At 44.5% G+C, this 13,828-nt stretch overlaps 1 protein-coding gene across 2 annotated transcripts in view; it reads right to left on the bottom strand.

Annotated features, from left to right (window-relative positions):
- MTHFD1 (methylenetetrahydrofolate dehydrogenase, cyclohydrolase and formyltetrahydrofolate synthetase 1) overlaps positions 1-11,626 on the bottom strand; it is a 39,969-nt gene extending 28,343 nt beyond the window's left edge. The window contains exons 1-5 of one of the 2 annotated variants that reach the window (XM_040067725.2): positions 11,491-11,626; positions 3,552-3,636; positions 1,227-1,286; positions 495-548; positions 8-144 (exon numbers count right to left, since the gene is read on the bottom strand). In XM_040067725.2, coding sequence (XP_039923659.1) covers positions 8-144; positions 495-548; positions 1,227-1,286; positions 3,552-3,636; positions 11,491-11,531 — 377 coding nt within the window. In that variant the 5' untranslated portion in view covers positions 11,532-11,626. Of the gene's footprint in view, positions 1-7; positions 145-494; positions 549-1,226; positions 1,287-3,551; positions 3,637-4,503; positions 4,523-11,490 lie in introns of those variants that run through there. The other variant, XM_040067726.2, reaches the window with a different exon arrangement.
- Between the last annotated feature and the right edge of the window lie 2,202 nt (positions 11,627-13,828).

The following is a 13,828-nucleotide window of genomic DNA, read 5'->3' as shown; positions in this document are numbered from 1 at the left end:
AGTTTACCCATCCACATCCTTCTCAGGTGCAACAGCATTGGTTATTTTTTCTGTGTTGATGGGTTTATTGGAGTCAAGAGGCAGCTGTACTATAAAGCCATGAACAGCTGGGTCTGCATTCAAAGAGGCAATGCACTTGAGCACCTACAAGAACAAACATCAAAAAATTAATGGCCGGTGAACTGAAATATGACTGATGCAAAGGAAAAAACATAATACTATCTGCATTAAAAGATACAAACACCCGAAAGTATAAACCACTTACTTTTTTTACTGTAAAAAAAAAAATAGCTTCAAAAGTCTTTAAATTTTACATTGTAGTATTTTAGTTTTCTTTTAAAAAAAGCACAAAAACACCTCAGCAGGTTCCAATTCTTTTTTCATGAGTTAGCACCAATAGGCAAGTAGTCCTTTTTTATACAATGACAGGGTAAAGATATCTTGAGCTCAACACCAAAGTTATGCATTTTTCCATCATTGGCTATATTACTTACATCAGCTTCTGTTGCTGTGTTTGGCAATTTTATGTGATTGGCACTGATCCCAATCTGCAAATGAGAATAACAAAAAATTATCTGATTTCTGACTTGACATCCAATTGATCTGGCTAATCTCTCTATCCAGCTAAATCACAGCTGCATTCTGTCACATTTCCCAAGCCTATCTCCTGCTCCTGAGGCTCCAAGTCCCACGGTTCAGAAATACCATCAAAGAAAGATTAGTGCTTTGCCTACTGAGTCTATCCTTTAACTGTCTCATTCACCTTTTCACATGAACAACATCAGCTTTGCTTGACAGCACACTCCCTTAAAATGCCAGCAGAAATGCCAGGTGTCACCTAGGGAAACATGCACTCATCTGTGTTCCTGCCCTGCTGTAGCATGTAATGTTCTACCTGTGATAAGCACAAGGCAACTGCAGGTACAAGACATTCTGGAAAGAAAAGGACAAAGCCAAAGGTCAGGAAAGACACAGCACTTCAGACAAATGTAATCTGTGATGATCGCACAAAAAGCGGCACCAACCCATGCTGCTGTGACCAGAGCACGCCACCTGGCTCTCAGGTTACACCTACACCACATTCTTGTAACTGAGAACTCAGGCAACACTGTTTCTCTAATACTGGCAAAGCTTAGACAAAACTATTAACTTGCATCTGGTTTTTCACATTCAGATCTGACCAACTGTAGGAGGGTAAAAAGTAGCCCTGAAAGTCCAGGCATTACCTCAGCAGCAGCCTTCAGCTTCATGTTAATGTAGAGGTTTGAATCATCCCTATTTCCAACCTGAGGATGAAAAGACAGTTGAATTACAGCACAGAACAGAGACCCAGACACAGGATGAGATGGGCTTAACCCTCAGCTTCCTTGGATCTACATCAAGGAGGTATTCTTGAATTGCTCTAAAACACACTGACAGAGGATATAAGCAGCTGGAGCTAAAAGGGAAATTCTTTCAAGTTCGAGGCAGCTAAAGACAAGTTGTCTGATCTCCTGCACAAACACCATTTTCACCTGTTGAAAAACCTTAAAAACAGTGGTGTCCAAAGCAGAAAATACTGCCTGCCATCTGAGCTGAGAAAGTTAAATCTTTAGCTAATTAACATGATCAGCAGGTGCTGATAACATTCAATTATCTGATTAAGAGTTTCAGAAACATCAGGCCTCTTTGATAACCAGGAATCTTAATCTTATTTATGTGTTTGCTTTGATGGAGACATTTCTTCCACTGCTGTTTTGAACCTTGAGAACTTTCCTGCCAAACAAAAAACAAAACAAGGACAAAATGATGCACAAAGAGAAAGCAGCAAGTGGAACAAATGCCTGCAGTTTTTGGCAGTAATGGGTGCTTACATGCAATAACTGCATTTCAGGAGACCACTTGCATTGTCCAGTACATTTCGTTGAAGATAGTATTCCTTCTAAGCTTAAGAAAACAGGTCAAATAAGGAAAAGCTGATAAGCAAGCTCTTGAAATCCTGTTCCCTGGTACTTGGGAGCCATCCCTGGTTCTCACATAGACTACAAGCTGCAGGAGTGACTGACCTGATCACCCAGAACACATTGGTTCTTCCTCCCTAGGTACAGATAAAGGGGCTGTCTCCCCTGTAAAGTCTGCTGGGTTTAGGAAAAGGTCTGCTTCATATGGGGCAGAGAAGCAGGAGGTGTGAGCAAACATGTTTTGTGAATAAGGAATTATTGACTACAGGACAAAACAATACAGATTAACTGACTTATTCTTTGAGCTCAGAGGACACCAGATGCCTCTCAAGAACAGAGCACATAATGTATGGTGTGCTACAAATAAGAAACTACTCCTAACTTCACTGAAAAACAGACAGCTGCAAATACCAGTATTAGGAGATGAACTCCAAGCCCAAACTGTTCGGCAGCTTCCAAAAGTGTCAGATAGCCAAAGAGCAAACATGTTGTAAAGGACTGGGAGACAATCCTGGACTGAATATGGGCCCACCATGAACACAAACTAATAATGCCACAAGACAGCAATTTTTGAAGACAGTTTATGAGGTCAATAGTTCAGCAGCTTTCATCAAAGCGCTACTAAATTTTTAGACCCTCCTTCATTCCTTCTAAGCATCGGCAGACAAATTTTCTGTAGAGACAATCTACTTTAAGCTAATGGAAGGGAAAACCAGAAAAAAAACCCAAAACAAAAGCACAGATTTGTTCCTGACATCAAAGAGGAGTATGGCCTTTGGTGCTGTGGTGGTATTAGCACTGGAATCCACAGACAGGCACCAAAGGCTCTGCAGGAGCCCAAAATACTGAATAAAACCTAAAAGTGACTTCTCTAAGCAGCCACTTACATTCCCTCAATTCTTTGTGGACACACAGTTCCCTCCTGTATCATAACACTTGCTACTGTTAGTCACCTTCTGACCTGAGCACCAAGAGTTTCCATTTTTTATAGCTGCAAAGGAAAAAAATTCTGCCAAAACACAGGTCAAACCCCTGTACTTGACATGTGCTTTTTACCTCTGCAAGCTTTTCTGTGTAGACTCTAACACTTGCTCACCTCTGAGAGATATCCAATTCAGCAACAGGATGTTGTTCCATCCCTTGCCCTCAAAGTTATCTTGGCCAAAGGTAGTTTTAGTTTCGTTTGGGTTCCCTTCTCTCCATGCTTTGACATAACAGCAGACCAAATCACTTAAAAAATATCCAATTTAGATAATTTCTGGTAAACTGCCAAGCTTCTGGGCTCACTCAAGTGCAGAGATTTGGAATGGAGTCTACAACCACTGCTTGCTCTTAATAGGAAAACAGCTTGATTTCACCATTTCACAAACACAACACTCCAACAGAGAACAGGTTATGAAGAAAGAAATAAACTGAAAAACCCCCAAAAAATTTTGGGCTCTGATACTTGGCAGAAAAACCTAATAGGACTGTGTTACCATCCCATAGAGAACACTGTTCCTAATAAAATGCCACCAGCTACAAGGCAGCTTTGGTGAAGCTCATCAGCTGTACCCTTACCACTGCAAAGCAACTTGTATTTTCTGTGGCTGTCATTAAAGAAAACAATACCTGCAAAATGGCAAGTCCTGGTCTGAAGCCTGGAAACTTCTCAGTCATCTCAACAACTTGCTGCTTTAGTCTGTCTCTCACTTGTCTGAAGAGGGGAAAAAATGAAAACAAATACAAGGCAGAAGTTAATCACAAGGCTGAATTCTGATACAGTGATGAAGTTGTTCTGATACAGTCAGGAGTTGTAAAGATGACAGATGGGCAGACTGGCAAACATGTACTTACGCCTCAAGTACACAGCTCTCAGCAATCTCCAAATAAGATTGATGTCCATAAATCACTAAGACACTCTGGAACCAGGTTCATTCAAATTTAATTTTTTTTTTTTTTTTTTAAAGTTCACATTGTGCTTCTTCACGCTCTCAGAGGATACAAGGGTAAAAAGAAAAAAGGTTCAAAATTTGACATGGAAACTCCTGGGATTTCAAACTCCTTTCTCAAAAGGAAATCCTCTTTCCACCTATGGTATACTAAAATTACCTGAATCCCAGAGGCACCAGTTGTCGCTGTCACACAAGCTGTCCTGGTAAAGGATTATGAATCTACAATGGTAAAATTCTGGGAAATAATGAAACCAGGAGGTACCCAAAGATAAAGCAGGGAGGAGAATAGGAGGCGGACAAAGGTGAGAAAAAGTCGCCAAACCCTGGTACACAGCTCAGGTCAACTCTTCACTAAGGGCAAGTTTAAGGATACAATTGTAAAAACCACAACTTTGAAACAGAGCACTGATTAGTTCCTCTAGTTCACATGCAAACTCACACTCAGTTTACCATGGAATGTTTTAATAATGATTACTCAGCACTTAAATTAGCCACAGGCAGCTCAAAAGCCACTGTTACCACCTCTCCCCAGCCTTGCACTTCTCCGTAATTTCTCAACCACTGTCTGGCCACACATACATAATCCTTCACGAGGGAAGGTGCCAGGCCCAACTGCTCCATCTCCTCACCAGAGGCAGTCAGGATTCTGAAAGTTCTGTCCATCTCCTGGGCTCATGGCACTGGAAGGAGGCTGTGGCACTGCACATGTAAGAGACACTCAGAAGCAAAAGCCAGGTAAGTAAAATCTCAGAGGACATGAGACGCTTGACAGGTCTGTCCTCCATGTGATCTCTATCCCATCCCCATTCTCAGAGACGAGAAGGTAGCACCACACCCAGCAAATCCACCCTGCACCAAACATCCTTTTGTTTAAAACACAGGTCTCCTTGTGCTTGTCCACCCTCAGATCAGCATCACCAGGTCTGCTACTTCCCAAGTGCGACTTCCCAGACTGGAGCAGGTGCTGTTGGTGCCAGTTTATTAAAAATGTGACAGCAGTGGCCCAGGGACAGGGTACATAGCTGATGCCAGCTGGGAGGCTGTGATTCCTGCAGAGAGAGAAACTCCAGGAAAACACAGCCAGTGAGGCAACTCAAACCTGCAACTAAGAACTCCAAATTAGAACCACCAGAGGCAGGAAGACAGGGAAATGGGAGCAGCACACAGCTCTCTCCACCCTGCAGCACCAATCCCAGCTGCAGCTGGCCCAGCTAGAAGCAGCCTTAAGGCTCTTTTAAGTCTCATCTCAGAGGGAGTCACAGCCTCCAGCTACATCCCAAATCATGCATTTCTCCTGTGGCATCCTGAATCACGTGGTCAGAGCTCTGCTGCACCTACCTGAGGAGCAGGTTCAGAGTATTTAGGGATGTTTACATCTGGCCAAGTGATTCAAATTCTCTTAACAAGCTTCAGTGGAAACAACTGTTTTCACCCTTACTTAAGAAACAGTAGCAGTTCTGAGCCCTCCTGCGGCTGTCACCGCTGTAGAAGAGACTTGACATCAAGACCAGCTGATGAGTTCAGAAAACAGTCTCAGAGCAAATCTTATCCCAGCAATTCTTTGTGCTTAAGTGACAAAAAAAAAATCATCTGCTGGGAAGCAAAATCCCCAACTGCCTCTCCTTACACTCCAGCTGTAAGCCCCTAAGGAGGCACCTGAGCTGGCTCATGAGCAGCCTCTAACAACAGAACATCAGTCTCAAGGAGTATCAGAAACCCCCTGCATGCAGCCAGCTCTCCAAGGGAACTATTTCTGACATCTCTGGTATTCCAGTAAGGAACTGGCAGCACTGGTTTGTGGCCAGCTAACAAAAAGAAATGTGAACAAACATGAAATATTAGAAAGGGTCCCAGGTTTATGTATTACTTTTACTCCAGTCTTCTCAGCTGAAGAGAAATGAGCTCACCCAATTTCCTCCGTCCTCTGTGAAGCAGAGCTGTGGTGTGCTTTCACCCCCAGCAGCCACAACTATTCACACATTACATTGCTGTCATTTTCTGTAATTAGACACTAGGTCACTTCCCCTTCAGTTCCAGAAGAAAGGTAACACACACAAACATACAAATGTGGTGCTGTCAGTGCAATTTTCTCTAGGAGCCTTGAATCAAGAAATCACTTGTTAGACAGCCACCTAGTGTTGGGTACCACTGCTCTCCAGTGCTCACAAAAACCACACAGGCAAGAGTTAGAGAGGAAATTCAAGAAAAAAAGAAGAAATTTCTTTTTAACTCCATAGACTCACAAAAGCCATATAAATAATCTCTGCAAACCAGCAGCTATTTAGGTATACAGTCTGCAAAGTTCTATTGTGGATCTCAGGCCTTCCCAAAGATAAAAGTTCATATTGATAAATCAAAACCACTTTTTACTAGGTGTATGAAAATTCTTTTAAGTCTTCAAACAAACAAAAAAAAAACATTTGCAATTCTATGTAGCTGTTTCCCAAAAAAGCCTCTCTGACTCTAAGGCCCCTCCTGTGCCCACAAACCCTTCCACAAACAAACTCATGCAGCAAACAAAAGTCCAGAGTCCACACAGGTTAAGGACAGCACATGGTTCTAAGCACACAATGCAACAGCCAGCTCCAAAGATTAAAGAACTTGTTAGCATATCTTTTAGTAGACTGCAACAGTGAGCTGAATTTAAATTTATTAAGTGAATTTCCCAGAAATTCCAACAAAGGACCAAACACACTTCTTTAGCCTGCTGGAAATGGAGAGAACATGGCTCCCATGTCAGCAGAACTCCACACCCTCCTGTGAGATTATGGACACAGTGGTCAGCTGGTGAGGACACACAGCACCATACTGAAGATGACACCAGGCTGTGTTTCTGTTCCTTCTGTGAGTAACAGGGTCCAGGGTCTATGCAAATACTGCCAATCATAGGCCCTGCAAACACCTCCTCAGAGACAGGGATGCTCCAGAAGATGCCTGCCCCCAAAGGGGAGGGTTTGGCTTTACTGCCTGGATCACAGATTTCCCAAGGGTTTCACAAACATGCAGCAGAACTGCTCCTGCTGCAGCCCTGCAGAAACAGCTGCATGAGGCTGATGGTCCTCCCCACATCCTGCACCATCTTGGTCAGAGCTGTTGTCCCTGCAGCCATTCCTCCTTACAGCCTGCAGCACTGCCACCGCTCACCTCCTGTTGCTCCCACGACCAACACCATAATGTGGAAAAACAAGCTTTCCCATCTCCAGACCACCATGGCACCATGTCCTAGCTCAGGCCAACTGCATTATCTTAAAATGCTGTGAGGGGGCCACAAAGAATGTCACAGATCATCCCACTTGCACCCAAAGGAGACACAGAGGAGTCTCTCTGGAGGGAAGTCACAGGTTGGCTCAATGAGAGGCACTGGGATGGGAAATACCTTGGGAAAGACCATCTGAACACTGCTGGCAGTTCAACAGATGGCTCCAGTTGCAGGAAGACATCACTTAAAGCTGGAATAAGTTCACATGTCTCACACCCTCTTGTCTCATGCTCCAGGAACAGTCATTACCTCCTAGGAAAAATGCCTGCTACTTTCTACCACTTCCACACTCACAAGGCTTTCTAAACACATTTCTGGTTGTGTCTGCACAAATACATGCATGAGCTCTCTTCAGACCAGATAAATACAAGACAACATTTCTGCTTTTTTAGATGCTTTTTCATCATGTCCAGAATTTCAGTCTAAGGTGGGTCTGAGAGACAGGGAGCAATTGAGGTACTTTGCATTTGTGGATGACTGACAACAGAAGAGACTTTAACACAAATCTGAGTCTTTAAAACTTAGAAGACTTTGCCCCAAACATGAGTTATGATACCACGTTCCCATGCTGCAAAATCTATGACACTAATCAGGGCTGCTTCTCAAAATGGATACTGCATATAATACCCTACTATCAGGTGATTTAATCAGAGGGAAACACAAGAGCAATACGTAAGGACTCAATCCACCTTTGTGTGGCTGCAAGCACTCCAGACAATATTCTAGGCCCTATCTACATAAGTTTGCCTTCTGAAGGAATGATATTGAGATTTTACTCATTCCACTAAGGGGACACGGCAGCACCCACAGGTTCTTTGCCTTCCCAGTAAGCTGGTGCTGATGTGCACAGATCACAGATCTGTGGCCCTCTTGTCCCCCAGACAATGTTTTCTCCTCTCTTTATCAATCCTTTAGAGCAAGGTTCCATTTTTTAAAACTGTATCTGCACAGCACTGAACACAAGGGGTTCTTGCTCATATTTGGGGCTACCCAATAGCCCTGGCAGTTCATTTTAACTCAGCCCATCTGCAGTGTGGGGCCCTTCAGTGCAAGCCTGAAACACTGTGGGTAGGATCTGGTAAAAGAGAGCTCAGAGATCAAGGAATTTTTTCTACTTCAGATTAAATTTACCTGGAGTTACAATAGGAACTCCAAAAACAAACCATTTAAGGCCCAGACTGAAAAGGCTGAGGGGTTGTTTACTGCACTGTTACCTCCAGTTATAGGTTCAGTCTGATCACCACTTTATTGAGCACCCTAAACCCAAAGCACTACCTGACCCATCCCTAGGGGCTGTGAGGGGTGCTAAGCCTTCCCTGCCACCACAACTCATCAGCCACTCTTCCAGAGCACAAATGTTGTTCCACTCCTGGCTCTACCAACCAATTCAGGCCAAGCCAGAGGTTTCCAAACCTGGGCTCTTTCAGATGGTACAGCGTGAACACACAGCTCACTGCTCTGGACATGAACTGTAAAGAAGAGCCACTGCCATGTTTCGCTCCGATTATCTTTTTAGACAAAGAAACAGAGATTGTTTTTCCTTCAGAGAATACCAGCAATAAAAGGTGGAGAATACTGTACTTTATTATCATCAACCCACCATACCCTGCATACTTAAAGCACTGCTTCTCTTCCTCCCATTAGTCATTTGTTTACTGTACTGTTATACGGTAACTCATTGTGTAACTCATTTGCCAGCGAGACAAATTTAACTTGTGGCAAAATCTAAGGCAGAATTACTAAACAGCCACTCAGAGAGGTACAGGACAGCCACCCTGAGGTAACCAGCCAACTCAGATTGATGCAGAACCCATGCAATATCTAATATATTTCAGAGATTGAGCAGGCTTCCTGTTTGTACTGACAGAAACAGACTTAATCCATTTTGATGCATCAACATCAAAATCCTACAGAGAAAACAATGCCTGCTATGTTCTCTTTCCTATGCCCAGGCTAAACACATTTTCCATCCTCACAGGTAATTCTCAAAGTCACTGAAAATGTCAATTTTCCTTTGTACCTCTTCTGAGCCTTCCAAAGGTGTGAACTAGCTTTATCACCTCATCAAGTTTTCCTTATTTATAAGGCAAGGAAACTCTTCCAAGGTATTTATTCTCTTTACACGCTTCACATTTCAGTATCTACCTGATTTTTGTTTAAATGGCTGGCATGTTTGTGAATTAGGTATTTTTTCATTTATTTTGGGGAAGGGGTGCTTGGTGGCTGGAGAAGAAAGTTCACAATACTTATGAGCTTTGATTTAAAACACACACAGAAACCCAGTATTACATAGCTGGAACACCACTTGTTTGATTCAACTCATTTGTCAATATTTGACTGACTTATAAATAAACATTTTTCTTGATTAAAGGGTAAAGTAACAAAATCCACCCCCTACAAGACAGTAACTGAAAAGGTTTTGTAGTTGATGTAAAGTCAGGGACATTCTCTTTCTACAACAGGCAGTTCAGTTGCAAATTCCTAGAAAAACCACATGCCTATCACTCCTGCTGCTGCCAGATTCTTGGGCTGGAGGTGAACTCTGGACAGTGAGAATCCTTTGGACCAGCACTTCTCTAGGGGTCTGGAAGAAAGGGACAGCTGTCTCCAGGGTGGACAGCCCAGTTCCTCACGGCTCCTTCAAGTACTCCAGTAGAAAAAGGCAGAACTACCTAAGGCCCAAGGGGAGCAGGTGATGCTTTTGCTGTATTGAACATAAATGCAGCACAAATAAAGGAACTGAAGGACAGCTGAACAACTGCAATTATTTTTCCATTTTATGGTATCTTCAGGTCAAGATTTGATGACTCTGGAAGACAGGCTTCAGCCAAATACCTTAAGAGATGTGCTGAAAGTTAATCAAACCTTTCTCCTGTATGCGCCTACTAAAAGCTCATGCCTCTTCTCAGGTATTTGCACATCATGAATGTCCTCTGAGGACTGCTAGTTTATAGCTACTACTATAGTAGACAAAACAAACAGAAATAAAAAAATTCACCCCTGTATCTTTAAGTAAGTAATACAACATGCCATGTCAAGGAAGTTACAAGTTTTAATGTGAATTATCACTGTACCCAAACTAGCATCTTTCCAGGACCCATTGCACTCCAGGGTGAGTTTCTATGACAAGAAAGAAACATACAACAAGCAAATCATGAAGTTCCAATAGCAGCAAGCATTGCAGAGTGTGCTGGCCCCAACACTGCCAAAAGGATCAGGTGGAATGAAGCATGTAAAACTGAGAGCCTGCAATACACAGGTGGTACTGGCTCCAAAATTAACAGGTAAAAAATATGCAAGCAGCCTTTCCTCATAGTTCTTCAGATTCAAGACAAATTAGGCCTATTTTCAGAAGTAAAAAATCCACCGCTGTGTCATGTACAGCAATACCTAAGAGGAGGACTAACTGCTTTGCTGAGATTCTACCTTTTCAAATGTAACCTTTCTGTCTGAATTCCCTGATTATATCGATAGGAGATACCCAATGAACCTACCTAACCAAACCCTGTTTCCACAGAAGACAACCAAACCATTACACTGCATTTTCTCCAGGATTAGGGAAATTTATTTGGCTTCCTTACCAAATGTGTATGTTGAGTGGCAGCAGGAAAAGCAAGCAAACAACGCAGGCTCACCTATACCCAGGGCTTGCCAGCTAAGTAAATGCTGACAAGTATGAGAACACTTTTTCCTTCAAGGTCTCCCAAATCTTTTAAATAGCTTTGGCAGGACACCTGTGAACATCCAGCTATGTGTTATCCAACACATGGGCTAATTTACTTTGCTTTAAAGAGGAACAGTCAATGCTTGTAGAGTATGAAAACAGAGCCCATACCTAAAGCACATGTCCCCAACCCCTGCTCATAAACCATGCCAACAGCCCAGCTCACACACATAGAAGCTGGAGGTCAGCTGGTGGCTTCACATCCTCCTGGGCTCTCATCGATGCTGAGCGGTCACCAGGTGCTTTCTAAGGCTGCCAAAGAGACCCCACCAGACGCTCCGCTGGATTCTGGGGAGCACTGACAGCACTTTGCATCCTCCTGAAGCCCTTTAATAGCACACTTCATCTAGTAACTCCCAGCTTACAGCCAGGAAGAAGCGAGCTTTGGCTGCAACGTAGTGAAAAAGCTTTACGGTGTCTCCAAACCTGCTTCGTCCACAGAGCCAAAGTAAAAGCCCCCCACAGCCCCATCCAGGGACCAGCACACCCGTGGGGGGCCGGGGCACCCCTCAGCTGCCCGGCTACACCGGTCCCTTCCCGAAGGGCAAAAGCCCCGCGGCTCCCAGACTTTCCGGCCCGAGGGCACCCGGCCGAGCGCTGCGGGCAGGGCTGGCGGGCGGCCCCGCTACGTACCCGGAGACAATCTTGCCGCTGAGGATCTCGGCGGGGGCCATGGCGAGGGCCGGAGGGCGGACGAGCAGCGGGCCTGCAGAGGCGAGCGCGGCGAGGACTCCCGGGCCGTCTGCGGGACGCGCTGTGCCCGCGGCCGCTCCACTCCCGCCCCACGTGGCCCTGAACTTTCGGCGGCCCCGGCCCCGGCCCCGCCGCGCAAGCGCTGCCCCCGCCCCGCCCCGCGGCTCCCTCAGCGCGGGCGGCGGGGCCCGCCCCACTCCCGGTGCCTCCCGCAGCGCGGGGGAGCGGGGCCGAGGCGAAATGGCTGCCTGCAAAACGCCTCCAAAACACCTCCAAAACGCCTCCGAGGCAGCGCTCCCGGGCGTGCCCGGCCCCTGCTCCACAGAGAGCGGGGCCGGCGGGAGGGAGAGGGAACCTCCGGGGGAGCTGAGGGTGAGGGGTGCTGATGCTGGGCTGTGCGCAGCGAATGCGTAGGAAAGTCCCACATCGGTGTAAGAATAATCTGTGGTTCTTGTCCTGTGGTTCTCCTAACAGGTTATGCCATGAGTAGAAGTTAAGAGTATAATAATAGACTCACAGAATGGTTTGGGGTTGGTAGGGACTTAAAAGATCATCTAGTTTCACCCCCCAGCCATGGGCAGGGGCACCTTCCACCAGACCAGGTCCTTGTCCAACCTGCCCTTGAACATTCCCAGGGATGGGGCAGCCACAGCTGCTCTGGGCAACCTTTGCCAGAGCCTCACCACGCTCACAGTAAAGAATTTCTTCCCAATATCTAAATCTACGCACTTTTCAATTTGAAGCCATTCCCCCTTGCCTTGTTTCTACATGCCCTTGTAAAGAATCCATGATTCTTACTGGCATAAAAATAAGTAATTTTATTTTTCAGGATTTCAACACATTTGTCCAACATAAAAAGTCACCAAACCAGTGGCTGACCAGAAAGAGGGCAATGGGGATGGGATTGTGGCCTAAATTCATAGGAGCTCTCAAGAGCAAGAAATAAGTTCCTAGCAGCGGCCTCCAAGGGATGCATTTGCACTAAGCAATCCCATTGGAACTGGTGAAGGTGGTGGTTTCCCATGAGATCCATGCAGTTGTCCACATGTGCTGTTATTTGCATAACCAATGCTTTTCCTTACTCTGCAGACCAGTGCACATGTTTTAGGACCTTTCTTAGGGTGTTGGTTGTCAGTGGTTTTCTCACACATCTGGCAAATGAGTGATTAGCATCCAGCCAGAGCTGGGGATGGAAAAAGCAGTTGAATATCACTGGGACAAACTTGCCCCAGGCAAGATAATGCTGTGACCCAGAGAACTGTTAAGGAACTCTTCAGTGCCCCCTGCTAATGTCTAGCACATGGTTAGAGAACAGGTCCATGACTCGAGAAACTGGTGATAACGAGTTCTGGGGCAGAGAACTGGCAGATGGGGATTGATGCTGGGCTGACCCCACACTGTTAGATTGCTGTTGAGGAATAGTGGCACATTCCTGTGCCCCCAGTAAATCAGTGTTCTTATGGTTTTGGGATCTAGCAGCATCTGCCACATGTTGGCTGTACAGCAAAGAAATGGGTTAAACTCACTGCAAAATCATCACGCTGTGGAGAGTCAGGACTGAATGCTAGAACAGCAGTGTTCCTGCTGAGAATTTGAGGCTTAGAAGGCTTGTGTGAAGTTGCTTGCACATCGATTTTTGCTTTACATAGAATGCATAGGTTTGGAAAAATAAAGTATCTGTTCCAAAGGATTTACTGAGAAAACTTTCAATCCTGCTACTCCATAATGTAATCAGCTCACAAAGGGATTTGGGGAGATCTCAGATTTTGAGAAGAGAGAAATGCAGGTCTTGCAGCTTCCATCTAGGGCACAGAACTGTAAGGATAGAAATAGATAGGCTCTTTTGTTTCAGAAGGTCAGAGGCTTTAAGGTTGCTTCTTTGGCATTCTGGGAGGGGAATATAAACCATACACACTTCAAAACTCATCTGAGGATAAATTACCTTTGTGTTTCCTTTCATACGCTAAAAAGTGACATATTTTCTGGTTTTTTCTGCCTTTTTTTTTTTTTTTTTTTTTTTTTTTTTTTTTTTTTCTGTTTTTCTGTTGAGGGTAGAGATCACCTTTAATCACCTTGAGTGATTAAAGTACCTTAAGTTAAAGTACCTTAACAACATGTTGTAATTGTAGGATAAAAGGTCAGAAATTTCTCTATAGGAGTGGTTTGGAAAAGAGAGAAAACATTGTAGTTTAAGGCTTTTATAGGTTAAATAAGAAAAAAACCCATGGGAATAAATACAAAAAGCTAGAAGAAATTTCTTTTTCCCCTTCATTACATA

This window comes from Hirundo rustica, chromosome 6 (genome assembly GCF_015227805.2).
Source record: "Hirundo rustica isolate bHirRus1 chromosome 6, bHirRus1.pri.v3, whole genome shotgun sequence".
NCBI classification, from domain to species: Eukaryota; Metazoa; Chordata; class Aves; order Passeriformes; family Hirundinidae; genus Hirundo; species Hirundo rustica.
This window is presented reverse-complemented; position numbering and strand designations above follow the sequence as displayed.